The 21,577-nt window shown below is 41.4% G+C and overlaps 1 protein-coding gene across 1 annotated transcript in view; it reads right to left on the bottom strand.

Annotated features, from left to right (window-relative positions):
* The window catches only part of cntn3b (contactin 3b), a 41,636-nt gene that overhangs the window by 3,777 nt on the left and 16,282 nt on the right, over positions 1-21,577 (bottom strand). Inside the window, exons 4-18 of the mRNA XM_028405951.1 lie at positions 20,017-20,192; positions 17,268-17,366; positions 14,711-14,914; positions 13,436-13,538; positions 12,891-13,075; positions 12,382-12,518; positions 10,808-10,937; positions 10,042-10,192; positions 7,975-8,102; positions 6,445-6,620; positions 3,222-3,339; positions 2,227-2,385; positions 1,968-2,117; positions 823-893; positions 223-457 (exon numbers count right to left, since the gene is read on the bottom strand). Of these exons, the coding sequence (XP_028261752.1) occupies positions 223-457; positions 823-893; positions 1,968-2,117; positions 2,227-2,385; positions 3,222-3,339; positions 6,445-6,620; positions 7,975-8,102; positions 10,042-10,192; positions 10,808-10,937; positions 12,382-12,518; positions 12,891-13,075; positions 13,436-13,538; positions 14,711-14,914; positions 17,268-17,366; positions 20,017-20,192 (2,222 nt within the window). The remainder of the gene's footprint in view (positions 1-222; positions 458-822; positions 894-1,967; positions 2,118-2,226; positions 2,386-3,221; positions 3,340-6,444; positions 6,621-7,974; positions 8,103-10,041; positions 10,193-10,807; positions 10,938-12,381; positions 12,519-12,890; positions 13,076-13,435; positions 13,539-14,710; positions 14,915-17,267; positions 17,367-20,016; positions 20,193-21,577) is intronic.

Below are 21,577 nucleotides of genomic sequence, written 5' to 3'. Positions count from 1 at the left end.
GACAGCGCGGTGTGGTAAGTGTCTGCTAGGATTTCCTGTAATCTACCAGCACGATAACTAATATCAAGTTGACATTCCCAGCTTGAGAGGGGAGAGGTATAACAGCACTGGAAAAAAAACCTCATTTCATCATTACTATTCAAGGTTACAGTTGTGAGGAGAGAGATTATAGCTTATTTAAGGATCACTCTCAGCCGCCGGGCTGTGAAATCTTTACTGTACCTTCCTCTGCGGAGTACACGGTGGCGATAGTGCTGAAAGGCCCCTCCCCTCGGTTGTTGTAGGCGCCCACTTTGACGTCAAAAGGTGAGAAGGGCGGGATGGTGTCGTTGCGGAAAACGTAACGAGCCACGCCTGGCGTGGAGATGACGGCTCTGGTCCACGTGACTGTGCCCACAGGCCTAAAGGCGATGATGTAGCCAAAGCCCTCGCCATTCTGCAGTTCCTCAGGCACAGGCTGGGAGCAAAACACAAAACTATAGTGATATTAAAAGGCATACAGACAAAGAAACAGACAGGCCCGTCTCTGAAGAATCTCCTTTTTTCCTCTCTCTGCTGTTACCACACAGAACTCTCCACAATCACCTTTTACCTTATCTTTCCCTCTTGCATGACTATGTAATTGTGGCTAGAGTGCAAAACTCTTCAAAGGAAGTGCTCTCTGTCCCTGCATTTTAGGGAGAAATGGCACTCGGAGGCTGAGCCGGATGAGAGGTGTCTCCTTCTAATGTGGGTCATAAAATTGCTCCATTCAATTCTGCACAATTAAGCAAAACCATTACTCGGCAATAGAGAGAACGTAAAATGTGACAGATGACTTACCTCCCATGTTATCACTAATTCAGACTTTGTGCCGCCTCCACCTCCGACATCAGTGGGAGCTGTATCAGGAACTGTGAGGTAAAGCCCAGAGGGGAGCAATTAGAACACAGTTTAAAAAAAACCTCAATGACAGACTATGACAGGGCTGCCCGCTGCAGACGATGCCTTTTCTATTTTACACCCCACAAAATCTATCACTCTCTACAAACACAAACATTTCAGAGTAATAGTGAATTACTCACATAGCCCAAATGTCACCGTGCATACACCACGAGCCAAGATTTGTAATATTTTGCAAGTGACATTTGACTCAACCCACTCCGTTTCTATTCCCACTCGGCTGTTTGTGCACCGCAGCGTGTTGGCAAAACGACAGTGTAGGTGGAGGAGCAGTCAAGCACGTCCTCATAGTATCCCTTGGTAAGTGGAGCCCTGTTTTAGTGAGCTGCATGTCTGATGCTTATGAGTGGTGTGTATAGCAGTGTTTGGATATTGGGAATTGAGATCCTGCTTTTTGTTGGTGTGTTTGTTTTTTACCAGGGAATTTTGCCAATTTTCTTCATACTGCAGTTATGCCATCAATCATCTCTGTTCCTATATTCTATATTCTATTTATTTGTGAGCAACAAAGCCTCTCTGGTAAGTTACAGATTGACATGATCACATATTGGCATCTGCAAACTATCCGTTATGTGTTTTTGTTAATATTAAATACATTTCCATGAGAGTCCATGGTTTTACAGAAATACAGCATCAACAGCATCTCTCCAAATTCAGAGAGCTGCGCAGGAGAGACGTGCGCCGACTACGAAGCCCCAGAAACTTCATGAATTGTTTAGATCTTCTGACAACAGGACTGGTCAGCATTTGACATTTTTTTTAATTTATCTTCTAAACATCAGCCAAGGAAGCCATTAGACACCGTTTGCTAGTTCATACAGTGAAATCTTTTGTAATCTTCATGATGAGCTTGTTTTTAGCTCAATTTCAGACAGTTCAGCCCAGCTCAAAGACAGTTAAAAGGACACAACTATGATAATTATAAACACATTTATAGTAGCTATACGTATAGATATTTATGTCAAGAAATCATAGTACAGCAGATCCTTCAGTGCTATGTGTATGCTGGTGTAAGTTGTACTTACTGGTGTCCTCTGTCCTCGTCTTGGCTGAAGCTGGGCTCGGCTCTCCAAGGCCTACAGCATTGCGGGCCACCACCCTGAACTCGTACTCCACCCAGGCATTCAGCCCCACCACCGTGGCTGTCAGCATGTTACCATTAACTACCTCCGGCACTGCAAAATGGAATTTAGAAAAAAATCAGCTTGCTGCACAACTGAACTCAAATTGAATGATAAATAAGTAAAAACCCACATACATAAATACTACAAGTGCAGAGGATACCTGTGTCTACAGCCTGCCAGCCTACAGTGAAAGGCGTCCGAGCCTGGATGATATAGCCAGTGATGGGGCTGCCGTTGTCCCTTCCGGGAGTCCAGGACAGCTGGGCTGTGCTGTCTGTGATTTCATCTACAGCTACCTTGTCCGGAGGACCTGGTGGACCTGCATCAATCAGACAGCAAGGAGGCTAAAGCAGAGCCGATCACCCATTTCAAGGAGTCTCCCCTCATCAAATCCATTAAGACTTCTACACCTTGTTACATATCAAGGCCATCGCACTGGTTTTAATTAATGGCCGTGTCCTTGGTGTGTGCACGCAGTGCGTGTGTATGTTTGTGAGTGCGTGTGTGATGTGCTGAACTACTGAGTGATGAGCGAATGTAAGATCACCGGCAGCGGAAAGATAACCTGGATCATTTATTAGAGAATGGAGGCTACACAGGGGGGAGGAGACATCAGTGGAGAGAATAAAAAGAGCGTTTCATGCTCTGGCTTTACCATGTTTGCTCTGCCGCTCCATTATTCAAATGCTTTCCATGATATTTTGCTGATGTGTAAATGAGCCAATTATAGTCATTTTCTGTGATAAACATTGCCTTCTCAAAGCACCTGGGACAGCTATTAGAGTTTGTTAAAGGCATGAATACCAATGTAAATCACCAGAGATGAGCTAGCAAACTGAGCCAGATACACCAAACACATATTAACAAAGCTACCTCAGCTGGGTTACACGTGCCAGAGTGAGAGTGTGTGTTTGAATTTCAGCAGCACGTACATTAGGCTGACATGACTCTGGCAGCATTCAATTTTTCTTTTCTTCTTTTTTTTCCACCATACTGTATCTTTACAGCAAACCGCAGGGATTATTCACACCTTTCTGTCAGACTTCTGTCACTCCACAGATGCTTAAAGCTCACTGTATTTTTGCAGTAAATATACTGGTGTGTCCTTACACTGGCATACAAAAACAAGCTGTTGAAATCAATTGCTTCTCTTACCTTTGACAACCAAAATGGCAGAGGTGGACAGGCTCTCCACATCAGTGTCAATAAAACACACATACTTCCCACCATGGTTCAGCTGGATGTTACGAATCATCAGGTCTCCTGATACAGTCTGCGATAGATGGAAAAAAAAATAAATTGAGAGAGAGGTGTAGAGTTGTTTCATCTTTGGGATGTTTTAACATCTGTAATCGCAGTACCTTCAGGTCACTGATTTTTGCATCTCTTCAAACACCAACAACAGATATGGCAGATTCACAAGTACGCTATTAGCTATCCTTCTGGTTAATCTCCCCCCACCCACCCACACACACACGCACACACACTCACACACACATACACATACACTTCTTTCAACAACTATACACAGGACACACAAAACAAACAGTCTACCTAATTGGCAAGGCAATTCTAATTATTTTCTAATTACATAAGCTCAAGCAAGATATGAGTATAACTCCCAGTCAAGTGCAAATATTATTCTACACAAGCTGTATTCATGTGGTGGCCATGAGGAGAAACACACAGAACAGAAGACCACAACAAATATTACCAACTTTTTCCTCTGTGTAAGAGAGCTTTTTTTTAACTAATAAGGTTGGTGTTATGTTGTTATCCTTAATAAAATAACCCTACATAACCTGGTCTATACTGCAGATATGCAGAAAAATACAGCTCTTGAGCAGTGTCTGAACACAGCTTGGTACTATAGTTTCATAACTTACATTGCAATTAAAAGGTTAGCCTTTGGTGTATTGACACTAATAAAATACAACATAATGTGATATAGTCATAGACACACTAAACACTAAACTAAAGCATGCAACCAGCAAAACTGGTTCAAATTTGGCTTTACATGTTCTCTCAGTGCCGACTTCCTTCGGCACATACCACAACTGTGCATGTTTAGGAACTCACGATTGGCCATAGGTGTGAACGAGAGTGGTTGTTTGTCCCTCTAAGTTAGCCCTGCAATTAAATGGTAACCTGTCCATGGAGTATGCTGCCTGTGACCCACTGACAGCTGACTTGACCCCCGTATTACAGGACACGGCAGGTTCAGAAAATGGATGGTGAACACGTTGCATTATAAATAGTTCACAACTATTTACAATTTACATTATATTCATGGCACAAAAAAACAATAAAAAAATCCCACAATTGGCTGACAAACATATTTTTTCTAAAATAATGTCCCATAGTTTCAATGGAAGGACCATATGCTGCCTTTCTATATGTGTGTTTTGACAACAGGAACCACTGAGCCATTATGATCATTTACTGTCAGTATTTTCCCAAAGGAGCTCTTTCATTGTTAAGGTAAAAAACAGCATTGAAAACAGAGGGGCAGAGCTTGATGCTAATCTGTAACACTAAACACCACAGTTTCCTTTGGTTAAACTGAAGGTAATCAAAACACAAGACAAGAGCCCAATATGAGGCTGGACAGAGAGCAAAGCTTTAAGAAACCACTAATCAAAACATTATGATCTTAAGATTTGGTATCCTGTGATAGCGTTCATAACATGAATAAAATTGCCATCATGCAGTGTTTGTCACAGACAGCAGCCAGAATATTATGGAACCCATCTTGCACAGTGTGACAAGAGCTGACCCTGTTATTGCACAACAAACCCATCCTGTTATTAGATGGTTTTAGTTCTCTGCTGAGATTAACCGACAATAATAAAAGTATCAAATATCACCAAACATATCTGTTAAAATGACACAAGGTAAAAAGTAATTACCACATGTCACACACACAACAATGTTCTCATTCTGACTGCGGATGGAAGTTCGTCTTTTGAAAGTCACCTCTCGAACAGGCCTGTCACAAAGCATGTCAGCCAGTGAAAAGGAGCGTGCTGCTTTGGAAAGCAGTCACCTGGGGACGAGCCAGGTAAGACTCGCTGCAGTCATAGCAGATTTCATCACCCCCAGCGGCTAGTGATCATAGCTCCACTCTGCTGCAACCGAACGCCTCGCTCCACCTCTCTAAGGCACCTGACAAAGCAGAGCTGAGCGAATGACACTTCTTTGCAACCACAGGATAAAAAGACTCCCCCTCTATCTCTCCTTCTTTTCTCTTTTCCCCTTTCTTTCATCTCTTCTCCTTTCGCCTGACAGTTTCTAAGCACCACATCAGATTCTGCTCCAATGTCAGCCACCACCTGGACGACCTGAGAGCTCGCGACGCATTGCAAGGCCTCCTACTTTGGCAGGAAATAAGTGATGAGGCATGTTTGCTTTAATTATGTTAATGAATTCATCAGAAGCTGTTGAGTCGGGGTGGGGGCTGAGAGCGGCAGGTAATGTCTCTGGACAGGGGGGAGGGGGACAGATTCTGGAAAAACTATATCTCATTAAATGCTTACACACAGTTCAATGTCATTAGTAATTGCCATTTGCATTCATGACATTTTGCATGTCAACAGCACTGTGAGAGTATTGTGATATAATGTCTAACGTTGACATATGAATGACACCAATCGGACTGGGTACCCAGGATGATAAGTGGCACTGAGTGAGTGAGCAATTTTACACCAACAAGCTCTGAACAATTAACCTTGCCCTTCATCAAAAGGAACAAATATTCAACAAAAAGTTCATCATCATCATTTGAAGGCATAAGGATTTCAAATGAACATTCACTGGTGCCACGCCTGCCCTTGTGAATGCCAACCAGCTCATTACTTAATTATTTCAGGGCTCAAGATTCATAAATAGGTATGCAAATTCAATTATGGCAGAGGGAGATGATAAGAAAATGTTCTCCCTTGAGGTACAGGAATTAGAAGTTGAAGGGATGAAAAGTAGAAAGGCTTTATTAATGAGGACTCTGTAAGACTGAAATGGCATTTCACCAATATAGCTTTAGAGGTGGAAGCCAATTCAAAAGTTAAGGGTCTGGATTATTGACCTGATGGTGCCATTGAATGAGGCTTTCAAACTATATGAATGACTGTAACTGTTCCTAGCAGTGTCATTCTTCGAGGACTTTACACCACATGAATGTCTGAACAGATTCCTCGCAGACAGCTTTATTTCTTTCTGTTCTGTTCTGACCACGGGGAAGCTTGCAAATGGCCAAGTCTGTGATGTAAACCTCTCTGCTTGGGTGTCATTTGTGTCTGAGAAGCCCTCAGCCAGGTACCCTTGCACATTGTTAATCCCAGAAGGCAGAAAGTATCCGAGTTTAACGCTGAATACGACTCACCCCGCCCACTCTTTCGAAATGATCGCCGTCTCTCTGGAAGTCGATGAGCTGGCCATTGAATGCCCACGAGAAAGAGACATCCAGAGCTGGATCGCGGGCAATCTGGCAGGGTAACACGATGCTCTCGCCAACAATAATCTCCATGTTGGTAGGCCTCATGGTGATTCTGGTGGGTTCTGTCCAGACAACAGATGACAGCACATGCATGTTAATATCTCATGCCACCAGAAACCCCTAACAACACCATGACCCACCATCACACTCCAATTCACAGGCACCGTCATTAAATTAGCCATGGATATGATCTTCCCCTGATTTTAATAAGCACTTAAATTCCAAGCCTGTCCATTAGTAACATTTAATGACATCTCCCGCCCTTGATGTTCTGGGATCAATTTGGAAGGAAATGTTTGAAACAGGATTACAGAAATGGGAACACATTCCCACTGGTGACCAGTGGTGGATTGGAGGCCTTGGAGTATGTTGAGGAAAGGTCACAGTAATTAAATTCTATGACATTAAATGGTTCAGCTGTCAGTGTGTCAGAAGAATAGACGCTAATGAGAAAAAAGTTAGATGACTGCACACACAACAGATTAAACTGGGGAAGCTACATGGACGTGTTATGTCACAGTACTCATAAAAGATGACCTTTAACTATATCAAGGATAATGTTTGTTGCCTGTTTTAACTGCTATTTTACATAATGTATACCAGCAAAATTAATTTGGCAATAACCTTGGTTGTTATTATTACACATGCAATATAAAGTTGTATGCAAAATTAAAAAAGGGTAGATTGATAAGAAAGGATGACCTTTACTTTGAACAGAAAAGGAGCTGATTATTTAATGGTCAACATTACAATGTATTTGGGTTTAAAAATGATCTAATATTACTTAGGCAACGTCTAGAGGAAAACAGCGTTTAGTCAGTATCAGAGACAATTTTAATACTGAAAATGGTATCAGAACAACTGAAGTGTAAGTTACTGCTTATAAACATAAACATAACAAACCATTATATTTAATAACATACAGTGCAACACAGCACACTATAGAGCATTAGGGCAAATCAAACAATCATAACCTACAGCCGAGGGACGTATAAAATAAACATAAACAACAGAATTTATACATTTTATAAAGTCAACTGTAATTCTGTCTTCTACTCACTGTGTATATGTCTGAGTGATAATTACTGTAAGAAAATACAGTTACATGGCAGAGGCACAAGCTGGCACTGCTTATTCCAACACCATTTAAACATTAAACAATTTTATTTCTTTCCTTGTTTTCTCCCCATTATGACCTTAATGTTCAAATCTCCTCACCACAGCCATTAAAATCAAATGAGAAACTGCTTTTGTCTTCCTCTGTTTGTAATCAAACAGCCATTGTTCAAAAAATTACCAGAAATTGTGCGAGAAAGGCAGAGCTTAAACAGCTTGCCAAGGTGCGACAAAAAAAAACAAGCTGACCAAAGCAGGGGCAGGGGGCGCAGCGAAAGGTTGATATGCTGCAGGACTTACCTGTGATAAGAAGCCTCCCGGTGGTGCTTGCCGTCCCAAACTGGTTCTTAGCCATGCATGTGTAGCTTGCTGCATCCCGTTTGGTTACATTGGCGATCTTTAATGTTCCATTTGGAAGCAGAGTAATCCTGAGGGAGGCAGAACAGCAGAACAGGAGCTTTTTTTACTGTATTGACTGTGGTAGGGAGTGTGCAGTTAGCCTGAAGTACTTGGCTATGTATTACATCTGTGTGTAGTCAATATATATTCAATATATTCACATTTTTAATGAGTTGTACTCTGTGGAGAATGATACTCTTTTCTATATAACACTGTCTGTGTAAAAGCACTTTGACCCTCATGGGGTTTTTTTTAAAGCTCTCCACTAAATCCCAGAAAAATGAAATTCTTGAAGGTGGGTTAGCAGCGGGCAGGGTGACCCTTCACCCTGACTCAGCAGTGGGATAAACTCTGGGACACTTTACTAAATGATTTTTTTTTTAAAAAGAGCATCCCTGAAAACCTCACAGAATAAATAAATGTGCTTTAAAGGTTTTATGTTGCTAGGGTCAGCGAGGAACCTCCATCATGCTGGGAGGTCATGACTAGATATTTAATAATAATATTAATAATAACATACAGCAGTTCTGCAAGCAGGGCCTATGCATGAGTATAGTGTTCAAGGAAAAATCTGAAGAAACCTATAAGCGATGAAAGGATTAAATATTAAAAACACGCACATACCTTTGATTCTTTTAAAAATATTTTCTCTTAAATGTTTAATCAGTTTTTTGTACATTCATTTTTGATATCATACTTATAAAAAAAAAATAATAATCTTGTTGCTAAACAACATCTGTGGCTACCAGTGACAGCTGTATGATGTTAAAGCTACGTGAATGCTACAATTTGATGTGGTACAATGGATAACATGTCACATGAACTTTTCATTTTGTGGATCTCACAACAGAGTAATTATATTCAAGCTATAGCATGATGCTATTAAATATAATGACAGAGTCCTAAATGAAGCTATGAAGTATTGGCATATAGACCCCATGAGGGCAGAATGTACTGATGAGGTATTCAGTGTCAAAATGTGTGCAAAATTCATTTTCTAAACACCGCTCCAATTTACAGCATGACTGCATATATGAGTAAACACCCCACGTCTCCATATATCCAGTCTTGCGTACCTTGAAAGAGTAGGTGGGCTTCACTTATAGTGTGCTAAATGTCAGTCGGCTTGGGATTTCTACCAATTTTCTACAGCTATACAGGCTGCTTCCCTTCTGGAGCCAAGTAAAGAGCCTCAGTGCTGTTTTGACAAGATGCTTTGCTCGTACTGTATTGTTCTTCTTTTTTTTCAAAGCTCCTTTTCAATAAGCAGCATGGGAATGATTCAAACATCATTTCTTCAGCTTGTTGTTCTGGTGTGTTATATGTGTTATGAGTTCTTCTACTGAGCAGGGTTTTAGTCACCATTGCAGGTTTTCTTTCCCACTGCAGATCGTGCTGATGAAAAGTCTGAAGATGTATTGCTCAAACGTTTATTACAACTTGCTGTTTTAGCTTTGTGTGAAATCTTCTGTTGTACTCACTCAGACAGAAGGACGACATAACGAAATTAAACACCGCCACTTGATGCTGCTGAAGACGTACTTGATTTTGCTCATTGTCTTCATTTTTCTAGTCTGTCGAGACTCTCCAGTCTAGCTCTTTGGTGCCTCAATCATGTATCTTTTTGTACAATACATAATTACACATTAATTTTACCTTTGAGTCATTTCCTCTATCTATAAGAAGACACACTTCTTCTTCCATTAGCCAGTCTTTTATTTTCTTAAATATTTAATGCACACACCACATTGATATGACTACCTAGCATAACTCTAGCCAGGCTTTATGTGCACACAAAAGTGCATCCAGTATATTAACCATACGTACTTTTCCTGCTGGGTGCCCTCTCCTCATTAGCCTTTCCTTCTATGCCTCTGCACAAATGCCAAATATGCTATTCAAACAAGTCGGCTTGCGATGAATGTGAATGAAAGCTGCTAGGAATATGTTCTCGGACTTTTGTCCTACCTTTCATTTCTCTGCAGGATATCATTCCCTTTCTTCCACAGGCTAATTGCTGGGGGCGAGGCCTGAGGCTTGCATTCAAGAGTGACTTCGCTGCCTGAGCGAGCTTTTACCAGGGCCCTTAACGGACTTTTGGAGAAACTAGGAGGTGAAGCTGTGTGTAGGAGAGAGAGAGAAAAAGGAGAGACACAAAAATGTAGGCAACCAGGACGACTGCGGTTTATTTGTACTGTGTTGAGATTGGCTTTCTGTCAGCATTCGGCTTGAAAACTCAACACAAAGGCCTACTGGGCTCTAGGCTATGGACTCACTGCTTTGCCCCACCCTTGAGCTATACATATACACATACACAACATCCAGCCAGAAGCCATTGTCTGCACTTATCATCACATTTTGTTAGCCATCATTAGGACCCTCAAGTGTCATCACATGCATCAAGAGAGAATTGAATTTCTCATTAAGCCAGTCAGTTGGAAGTCATCAAAGCTTTGCAAATAAATCAATACCCCGTCTACATGAGGAAGTATGCACAATGCCACAAAGCTATGTGTTTGGAGTATCCAGATCAATAGATGAAACGACTGAAAGTAAAATGAGACACTCTATCAGATTCATATTTTTTGCTGGCAGAGCCCATGGTGACATCAAATGAGTGTGCAGACTGATTGCTGAGGAACTTTAGAGCAGGCTGCTGGGTTTTATCTTAGGATATGATCAAACGCACAGGGAGATAAGCAGGATAAAAGCAGAGGGAGGGAGGCAATCTTACCTAACACCATTAGCTGGGCACTGGAATAAATAATGCCATGTTTGTTTTCAGCCACACACTGATACATCCCGGAATCTGACAGGTTTAATGCAGCTATAGAAAGGGCCCCGTTTTCGATTTGTACCCGGCCCTGCGGATGAAAAAGAGAAACAGTTCTGCATATCCATTGCAAGGCCAGCCTGTTATGTCCAAAGGCACACAGCAGCAATTACTGGTACACCATGAAGGGAGGAGGACAGCAGGAGAGGAGGAAGATGGGGAAATAAATAAATAAATAAAAAAAGCTTAAAGAAGCCTTTTTGTTTCACATACTGTATGTTCAGCATTTAAAAGATGAGGAGGGAGTGGTGAAAAACATTAACCTGAGTCTTAGATACAGAGAGCAGAAGAGATGACAGAAGCATCGAACAGTATATTAAAATGTCATTTATTTTCTGTGGCTGTTCAGTTGGAAAAACTGTGATGACAGCTCAGATAATGATGAGTGATGTTTAACCCAATAAACTAGTCTGGGATCCTCAGCGCTGTGAGGAGGGAGTGGTATACTGCTGGTACGCTCTGAGCAGCAAACATACCAACTATATATTCACATGAGTCCTTGGCAGAAACGTACACTCACTCTCTCTCAGTGTGTGTGTGTATGGATTTACACCTGGCTGAGATCCAATCACAATGCCAGACCTCCTCCAAACGTGGCTTGCTGATCCAATTGCATTCAATCCCATAGTTGTGTGCATTAGCACCTTGGATGAACATTAGCTATTATACAGATTACAGGAAGAGGAATAACTCAAAAAATCAATACATTTTTAAGAACTATGTTCATATAGGAAAAATGCAGCAAAAAAGGTATTTTTGTGAAAGCATATTTAGATCCAATCACAATGTGGGTGGAAATAAAAGATATTGTGCATGCTTATCGATACACAGTTCTGTAGATCAGATGTCATTATGCAGATAATGTAGCAGTAAATGTGTCTGAACAGGAGGGCTGTTCATCAAAAGAAGAAATTGATTTAATTTGGGAGAAGAAACTTATTTGTTATATCTGGTTTGTCTGTGGACTGAGAGTCTGAAGATAGTTAGCTTAGCTTAGCATACAGATTATGATATTTTGTTTTTATTGTTTTATTATTTACGTGACATAAAATGTATTATTTGATTATTACATAAAAAAAGTTTTATAATAATATAGTAATTTATCACCAGATACATGGAGTATAGAGTACACAGTGTACATATGTAATCATATACCTTAGTAAATAAGACACAGCCAGTGAAGCTGCTCCATTTGTCTTGGAAGGAAAGGAAAAAATAAATCCGTTTCTCTTTCTTTTCTGGTTGAATTTAACATTGTAACCTAGCTGTGTTGAAAGATTGGTTCAAAATGTTATTGCTACACGCTTATCTGAGCACCAGCTGTTCAGAAAGCGATAGCTTTCAGCTAGACCAAATGAGCCACATGTTACAAAGTGAAGTAAAAAAAAACCTAAATGCAGCTCTACAGAAGCCATATCAGACACTGTCAGACACTGAGAGGGATGATTTTTATTTCACGTTGAAATCTCACATACCTCAGCCATCACTTGTTCCCCATTCTTTAGCCAGCTGTAGGAAGGTTTGGGTTTTCCACTGGCCTTACACTCCCAGAAGAGGTTTTCCTCTATGGACAGCGCTGTGTCCGCTATTGTCTGCAGCCAGTGAGGTTTAGCTTGGAATAAATGAAAGGATTACCTATTCAAACATGTGTTTTAATTATAGAAGCACAGGATTAGTACTTATCGGCAATCAGAAAGCCATAAAGTTTGAACTCAACAAGTGGAATATTTAGCACAGTGATAAATACAGCTTGGTAAACACATTTGATTGGCTCTTATAACATAATCATATTTAATTCTCACAGCTTATTCTAAAATTTCATGACTGCATTATGCTGTGCATGATGTAGACAAGCAGGTTTTCTGTCACACAAATGGGATTCAAGCTGCATGGCCACCTGCATGTTTTCTGTGGGCTATCAGTTACATCCATCCCCGGCGTCTCACTGCTTTCACTGTCACTCAATTGGAAACGGCTGACTTACCATGGAATGAAATGCGACCCCGTGCAGCATTTTTGCCTCGTCGATTCTCCGCCATACATTCGTACGTCCCCGCGTCTTCCTGCTGGAAATTAGGGATTTCAAGGACAGCGTTTGAATTCTTCATTTTTACTTTGCTGGGGAAAGGGACGCCGCTGGTTCTCCTCCAGCTTATTTCTGGGACGGGGCTGCAAAAAAAAAAAAAAAAGGTACAAGAAGTTCACAGGATTGTTACTGTCAGTGGTTTTGATCAAAGTATGATTAGGCACAGGCGGAAAGCAGCTGCCAAGCGAAGTCCTTGTGAATTATTGTTCCTTGTAAATCAAACTGTGATTGCTCAGATTTCAGATGCTCTTTACAACACTTTGATTCTGGCTCCCTCATCTTGCCGTAGTGCGGCCTCTGCTAATCCTATGGGCTGACAAATCTGAATATGTTACACACTGCATTCTTAAATCACCTTGAGTAGCACTAATTCATGCATGAATGAGTCTACAGCTTATGTCACACACACTCACACAGACACAGACACAATAAGGCTGACTTACTTTCCCAGAGCGAAGCATTCCAGTTTCACCACTGATTCTTTCGCAGCTGGAACTGAATCTGGAAAATGAACTTCTATTTTGGGTTCGTATTCACCCATTACTCCTACAAAAAGGAAGACAATAGAGGACACACTTTTTTTTTACATGAATGATTAACAGCAGACATTACACTCACATAAGATCAGAAGGAAACACACTAACACAGTGGGACACCTAACACAAAAGTCTTTACGTGTGCTGAGCCCAAGTGACCACTGAAGGACTTGTAAAGAGGAAAAGAAATCAGAGGTAGCTTATAAAAGATTCACAGAACACATCAGGGGAAAAGACGTGCTTGGTGGAGATTTATTACATCTGACAACGTGACTTATTATACTTTATTTATATTCACATCACTAGGACAGGTCAAAACGTATCTCTGTTTACAACCTAACATATGCATCTCCCTCAAATCCATACCCTGATCATCTTAGCATCTTGTTAGTAATGATCCATGACACTGTGGAAGGAGTACAATCTCACAACCAGCTTGTGAAAGCTTTTCTGCAATGAGCGGAATACCAATCGCACCAAACGCCTGGTTGATTTGGTGTAAGTGTGCATTGATAAAAACTCAAGGTTTCACATCTTCTACATTATCAAAGCCTGCAGAAATCCACAAATGATAATGAATCTTTAATAAACTCGCTGGAAAAGGATACACACTAGCCGAATCAGATATTCCCAAAGTTGCACTTAATGTGAAGCAGGTCCTACCTTCTATTAAAGTGTGATCAATTACATGCTGTTTAACTGTGCATTTAAAAACTGAAGATACTGTCAGACAAAAGTATTATTAAAAAAAAAGTACAGTATTAACAGACAGTACATAACAAGTACACACACAAATGCAGTTAAATGCAGGTGTTCGAATATTAAAAGGGAAAAAAAATCTAGGTTTAGGGTTTTTTTCCCCTTAATAAAAAACAGCTTCATTTAAATACTGCATTTTTGTGTGTTTACTTGTGTTATTTCTGTCTAATATTTCAATTTGCTTGATGATCTGAAAACATCTGGCAAACATAGAAAAAAGGAGAGACAAACTCTTTCACACCACTGTAATTCACTCATGATAATTATATTAAGCCCCAGAGCAATGTGTAATCGTGTGAAGGCTTTCAATGACAGGTGATTGTTGTCCCAGATCACACACAGAAATACACTTGAATGTAAGAGATATGACTATGAATAACTATATAAGGTAACTATAGGTAGACTGTAATTTAAAGTGTTTACCGTCACTCCTGAGGACCAGTGGTGTTGGAGAGCTCAGAATCTTCTCCCTTGTAACAGTGTTGTTAACCACACAGGTGTAGTTGCCCACATCTGAGGGCTCCACTTTAGCGATGTACAAGCTGCCGGTCTCTTGAGAGATAAATCTGCGACTGTCTTGTTGGACAAAGTATGGGTATTCATTGAAGATCCATGCAAATGTCAACTCTATAACAAAACAGAAAAGAAAACAGTCAAGCTTCTTCAAGTAGTGTCACACCTCAGCTGATTCCACACACACGAACAAATCAAAAGAATTCCGACTGTGCCCTAAAAAATATTAGCATATCACTTCATTTCTCTCATCTTATCTCAGTTTCCAAAGGAAGGAGATACTGAGACATGGCAAATAGAATAGCTATCAGGGCAGAAAAAAATGGGAGACCTAAGGAAAGGGAGCGAAACAAAATGGATTACAGAGCATCAGTGGCCCTCCCCTGACACATGGCCTCCATTTCCCTGGGTCCCCAGAGTGACTTCTTTCCTGGGTGGCCCAAAGAAGGATTGAAGGATGGACGGATTGACATACGGAAGTAGGAATATGCTGTCGCGCCCCCTCACAAACGTCAGGTCTACCATAAGAAAAGATTGACCTGCCCTGATGAATTACTGTGTCGCTGCACAGATTTCCAAAAATGGAGAGATGCTCTGTCTAACCTACTACTTCGAAGGTGAGGGGTTCCGAGTCAAAAGGTGTATGCAGTAACTGTCAATCATCCGCAACGCCCTCCTCCACCCCCGCCCTGAGGGAGCGCGCCACTCGCTCTCTGGATGGGATGGATTGTCCGAGCTGGGTGCAGCGATGCAGATACAAAGCTCCTTCTGATTAGGCAAGCAGGAGCCGCATAGTTCAGAGTCAGCATAACCTCCATCTGAACTATGTGGCTGTAATGAGCTGTGATAGAATTTCGCCAAGCAATTCTTTGTCAAGTGAGGAGTGAAAATACAACACAAGGGCTTTTATGGAACAGAGAAAAATGCTAAAAAAAAGACCTTGAGTAAACAAATGTCAATGCACAAAAAGAAACAACTGCTTGTGACAGTATTGTGTTTAATTTTTCATCCCGGGCCGATGTGATAATGGCAAGAGGAAAAAGCTTTTGCAGGAATTCAAAGCCAATCAAGCGTAATGAAAACCATTCATAATGGCTCATACTGTAGGTGTTACACAAAGTCCAATTGGAGTTCAAGGTTATGCTGCACTTCGGTGCCATACATGTAGGAAAAAGAGGGAGCAACAGGGCAAGGAGGGAGGAAGAAGAAAGGGGACAGTAAGGCTCACACTGCTTTGCTTTCATTTACTTAAGAGAAAGTGGGAAAACACAATAGCGCTACGGTTGCAGCAGCCAACCGCATATAAGCCTATGTCAGAAAGAGGAGCTGTCAAATTGTATTTCACACAGAGCACTCTGACCCATTATCCCAAAGACCAGCTGTACAATGCACCACGCTGCAAACTGTTCGCTTGTGAAGGAAATTGGTTGTTCCAATGTGCAAGCTATTGTATCAAAGAGGGTGACAAGCTAGGCAGCAGCCATTGTGCATGTTCTCAGTTTTCTGCAGACCCCACTGCTGAGCGGTGGGGCTGAAGCAGCCTGCGTCTTTATCTCCTGTTTGTAGACTCTCATAGAGCACAGTTTTAGCTTCTCACTGAAACAATTAGAGATCTTTCGGTTTCATGAAGCTCTATAAGGTTACAGCCCACAGGCTCTGCAGCATAAAGACTGGAAGCTGTGTAGACACAGCTTTTGTGTAAGGATAACTAAGTCCACCTTTTAACTCAAACAGAACTCACAGATTAATTTATTATATCTCTAAAGGTGTCGGTGTAATGACAAGCTGTAATAGGATTCCAACACATACTGTTGCTTCTTTTAAATCAACAACTTTTTACAGAATAAGCAGATTAACACAGTGAGTTAATTACTGAGCTTTAGAGGTGCTGATACAGCACAAAATTATCTACTTGTATTCTGTTACTTACACAGTGTAAACAGTGTAATATACTGTACTGTATGTATAGCGCATACATTTGAACAGGGAACACACTCTATCTGCTCTCACAGGACACAGACCTACTCATTATATGGCATTACTGAGGTTCTTCAGTCTGACAGTATACTGTGAAGTAGTTGGTGGTTCCTAACCTTCTGCTACATAGCCAAAATGGCAGCAACCATTATAAATAGGCCACCTATCAATAATATGCATGTCATATTGTTAGTGTTAATCCACTTAAGCACTGAAAATGGCAGATATAAGTACACAATTATATGTCCCCAACCTCTTTAAATATCATTTAGGCAATATTTAAGAGAGAAATGTTCTGCTTTAAGTGAAGTATTTACTGATGCATTTTGTGTTGTGAAAATCTCTGGAGCCAACAGACCAAAAGAAAGAAGCACTATAAAATAATGACAGTAATTATCAAGAGAGGACATGCTGTATATAAAATAATAAAGTTTGCAGTAATGAAGAAATCCTTTTTAAAGAGATTTGCAGGCATATGTGGCAAACTTACCTCCAGAATGTGGAGGTGGTCCACATAACAGAACCACTCCCTGGCCCTCGCGGACATTGACAGCACTCCTCACCGTCTGAGTTTTGAAGTTATCGAGATCTGATGAGTCAAATAACATTAAACAGAATTCAATGCAGGACAGAAAGATGAGCAGTGCAAGCCACAAAGTGTGTTTTTCTCATATGGTCTGTAATCAAGGGTTTCTTTGAAAAGGAGAGTTTTGACAATAGGGGACATAAGTTTCCCTCTTCTGATACACAGAGGAATGTTTTTGATGTTACATTTTGAGTAGTGGGACTTTAATAGGGCATCATTGATTGCTGTGGGACACCTCCTGACAGCCTCCAACACTTTCAAAGGCATCTGTGGTGCTGATGAAACAGACGGACCTGACTTGGTGACGTTTGCCCTGCAATACTAGCCTATATGCTTTAGCACAAAAGAGAGGATAAACTGTAATGGGACCAAATGAGTAGGGGAGGTAGGAGATGCTGTGTGTGGACTGAACACACACGAGGGAGCGTGCGTGACAAATGACAGTTTGCAGTGCCAGCAGCAATAAGTAACATCATTATTAAATGTGGTGTAATCTTGCACTTAAAAGCATTAGCTTCCTCATCAATACTCTCAGCACAATCTATCCCCCTGAAAATGAATGAGCAGTTGCTGGCAGACAAAACCTAAACCTGGGATGATAAACCACCCCAGGCTTCATGACTGATGGAGGGAAGCTGCCGCAGTCCGCTCTGTACTCTGTCTGCACCCTCTGGCTAACAGCCTAGAGTAAGCCTTCCAAACACAAACAAAAGAAAGTCAGTGTGACCGATAAGGGAAATTAGGAGAAGGAAGATTATGGAGAGAAGTGGGACAGAGTGTTGGTAAGATTAATGAGCAGCTCTCTGATGACCGCAGTAGAATCAAACAGAGCCAAGTCACGGCAGGACATCAAGGAGGCCACAGGAGGAGATGGCTGACTTGAAATACAGTCAGAGACAACGTCCTCCTGATCTCACCAGGCTGCCAGAGTAAATACAGAAACCGTCTCTTATGATTCTGAGAAGCGGTGCTGGAGCAGGATCCATAAATTGGTCGGCTGATTGAAAAAGCGCAGTTGATTATTATAACAGCAACGCCTTCAGAAGCTGCAGGAGGTGAATCGGGGAGCTGCTAATAATTACTTAGTGGACGAGATAGAGATGGCTCCTTTAGCTGGAGCATACAAACTGGCACATAGAAGGGTAAAGATGTCGCCGAGCTGGAGGGGATACACTTCTGTGTTCTCCAGGCCTCTGAGCAGAAGAATAATAGGCTTCACTGGAGTGAACTGACCACACAGTGTAACTCTGAAAGCTAGAGGCTAAACTCACTGTAGCTGCAGTGATTCCTTTGTAAGCAGAATCAGCCTCTGCCATACAAGAATAGCTGGCCTGGAGATTGCAGGGAGAGTGACCATTACAGCTCAAAGATGATTGGTCTGGGCTATGGCGCCACAGTGGAGATTCACTCTGTGCAATTGTGCTATTTAAAGGAACATTCTAAATATTCATATGTCTGGTATTATTTGTATTGTTTTGTCCATAGCAACACTGCTACAATCTGCACTAAATGTCTATCATTAGAAACTGACAAACCAATTAATTTGTTATTGATTTTGTCTTTGAATATAGTAATCAGTAATGTTGGTGGTATGAAAGCGGAATGTTTAAATTACCCATACATTGACTGCACTTGTTCATCCTACAGAGTGCCTTGAATGTTTATTTTATGTGCACGCTACAGCGTTAACATGCATGCCTTTGCAAAGGATCCAGAAAAAAGGTAACACAGGTACATGGAAATCCTTATTCATGGACAATATCGCTGTTTTAAGATCAGCAGTGGACAGATATGTGTTTAGTATCTGCAGCTGAATTCTGTAGGCTGAGCAGAGCTGCAAAGAAGCCACGACATTTCTATCTGAGGGCAGTGGCCTCATTACACTGAAAAACAGAGTATCAGCCTTGCTGATCTCTTAGACCTCCCTCACTGTGCATTAGGCAAGACAATAAATGTCAAGCAGCTCTGCTCTTCACCCAGTACCCACAAGTGAGATTCATTACTGAGCTATAGGGATAATGGCAGTCCATCTCCTGAGAGGAAGTGAAAGGCTCTCTATCCCTGGGACATGATCAATAGTCAGCAGGCTTGATCAAGAGAGGAGAGAGGTGCCTCTACGGTGCTTGTCTGGAAGGTAGGACCCCACTCCACAGCAAGCCCACCTTTTGTCTCACTGCCTTGGCAGCCGACAGCCCGTCAGCGTCTGATCCGCTCACAATCTGCTGTGTATATTATTAGTCTATACATAAAGGAGTGGAGGATGATTACCAAGATGCAAGCATTATTTGTGTACGTCTGCTTTAAAGTCTGGATCACAGGGGCTGCTGTATCACTTGGCAAAATATGAGTCGGCTTGGACAGAGCATAGATCGCTGTCAGAGCTGGAACCACTAATGAGAATCAATGGAGTTCAGAGGCAGTCAGAAGCTACCTCACCCACTGTGTTTGTTGCATCTGACATTTCATTCGATAACCATTTCCCCTATTGAAAATCTATTCCTGGGAAATATGAATGAGAATAGCAAATAAATAAACAGGAAAGCGTGAGCCACACATGTCAGGCTGACATTCAACAGATACAAAGAGATGCCAGAATGTCATAACCGTGTTAGAGCCATGCCAGAGACGTGTTAGCAACTGTTAGATCACTTACATGCAAACTGAATGCTGGCTCTGCGGCTCAGGATGGACCCCCACGTGTTGAAAGCCGTGCACTGGTACACCCCAGTGTCTTGGTCCTTGTCCAGGTTGCTAATGATCAGGCTGCCCCCAGACATGTGACGCCGGTAGTCATTCCCCAGATCAATGAGTGTTCCGTTTAGTGACCATCTGGAAAAACGCAAACACAATCAGTAGCTGAGCCCCCCTGGAGATGAACACTTGCAGAGATCGATTTGATCGGGCCGCCCACATCATGCTGAGAGGATAAAAGGTGAGTAATAAGAGTAGGGCCCTGTATTATTAACAGAGAAATGTGAACAGCAGCCAGTGTGGAAGAATGAAAGCCCAGGTTGCATCAGTTCATTTAAGTCTTTTGTTTTGCTTATCATTCAGGCAGAATTACAAAACTGAGCAAACATGCTGTGGTGTTGTATTGACTTTCTCTTACCGTCTCTTACTTGTGTGGTGAAGTTTTTCACTTCAATTTTAATTATCTACCAAGGAGGGTTCTGGTAGCAGGATGTTGAAAAATTTCTGTGAAACTTTGCGGAAACTGAGGCTACAGACAGATGTGGGTGAAAATATATAAAACTTTTATGGCCATATGCTTAGTCCCAGACTGAAGTACACATGTGTCTGCCAATATTAGCTTACTGCAAATGTGACACGGTTGGTGAGTAACAAGCTTTTTACTTGCATAAAAACCATGTAAAAACCCACTAACATAGCTTTTGTTCTCAGTGGGAAAGGGTACAATTGACATTCATTTGTGGGTCATATATATCTGCAGAATTAAAGGGATGTTTACTGAGCCTGGTTTGGTGATCTAGATGGATATGCTAAATGTACCAATGTTCGTCTTTCTCTTAACTTCTGAATCTTTGCAATCTCATCCATTAATTTCATCCTTGTCCGTTCAAACAGAGCTCACACACCGTTCATGCAGAGTTAGAAGAAACCGTCACTGCCTAAGCATGGTCACTATAGCCTTCATGCTGCTTCTAGCGCTGACTCTGTTTTCTTGGGGGTGCAAAAACAAAAGGAAAGGAAGGCTCATGCTGACAAAAGGTAAGGAAGTCAACAAGTCAACAGGTGAAAACTCAGCCAGAACACCTACGACGCCACTAAACAAAGAAGATTTTACTTCAGGCAATGCAGAATGAAGGAATAGAGAGATGTGGAATAAGAGGCATATGTTGGTGAAAGGTTCTAAAAGGTAGAACTTTAACATTTTAACACGGTCAGAACTGCAGCCAATAAGCACCTGTGAGGCTGCCTACACATTTGGGTGGATTCTAGTTGAATTGTTTTTCTATATTTAATTTTGTCATGATCCTTAGTGTTTGGTGGATGTGTTCTCTTCTTTTCTTGTGTTGTAGTCCTTGCTGTTCTATTTGAATTTGTCTAGTATTTTTGAACTATAGTTTTTTATACCTGTCTTTCTGTGGTACTTTTGTTTACCTCTGTGTGTGTATTTAGTTTCCTTGCTGTGTCCAAAATCACCCCTATCAGTGTATAGTGCACTATATTGTGTGTTTAAGTGCATTTTGTAG

The sequence above is a fragment of the Parambassis ranga genome, chromosome 5, assembly GCF_900634625.1.
Source record: "Parambassis ranga chromosome 5, fParRan2.1, whole genome shotgun sequence".
Classification (NCBI taxonomy): domain Eukaryota; kingdom Metazoa; phylum Chordata; class Actinopteri; family Ambassidae; genus Parambassis; species Parambassis ranga.
The sequence above is the reverse complement of the archived record's forward strand: the minus strand, read 5'-3'. Positions and strand labels throughout refer to the sequence as shown.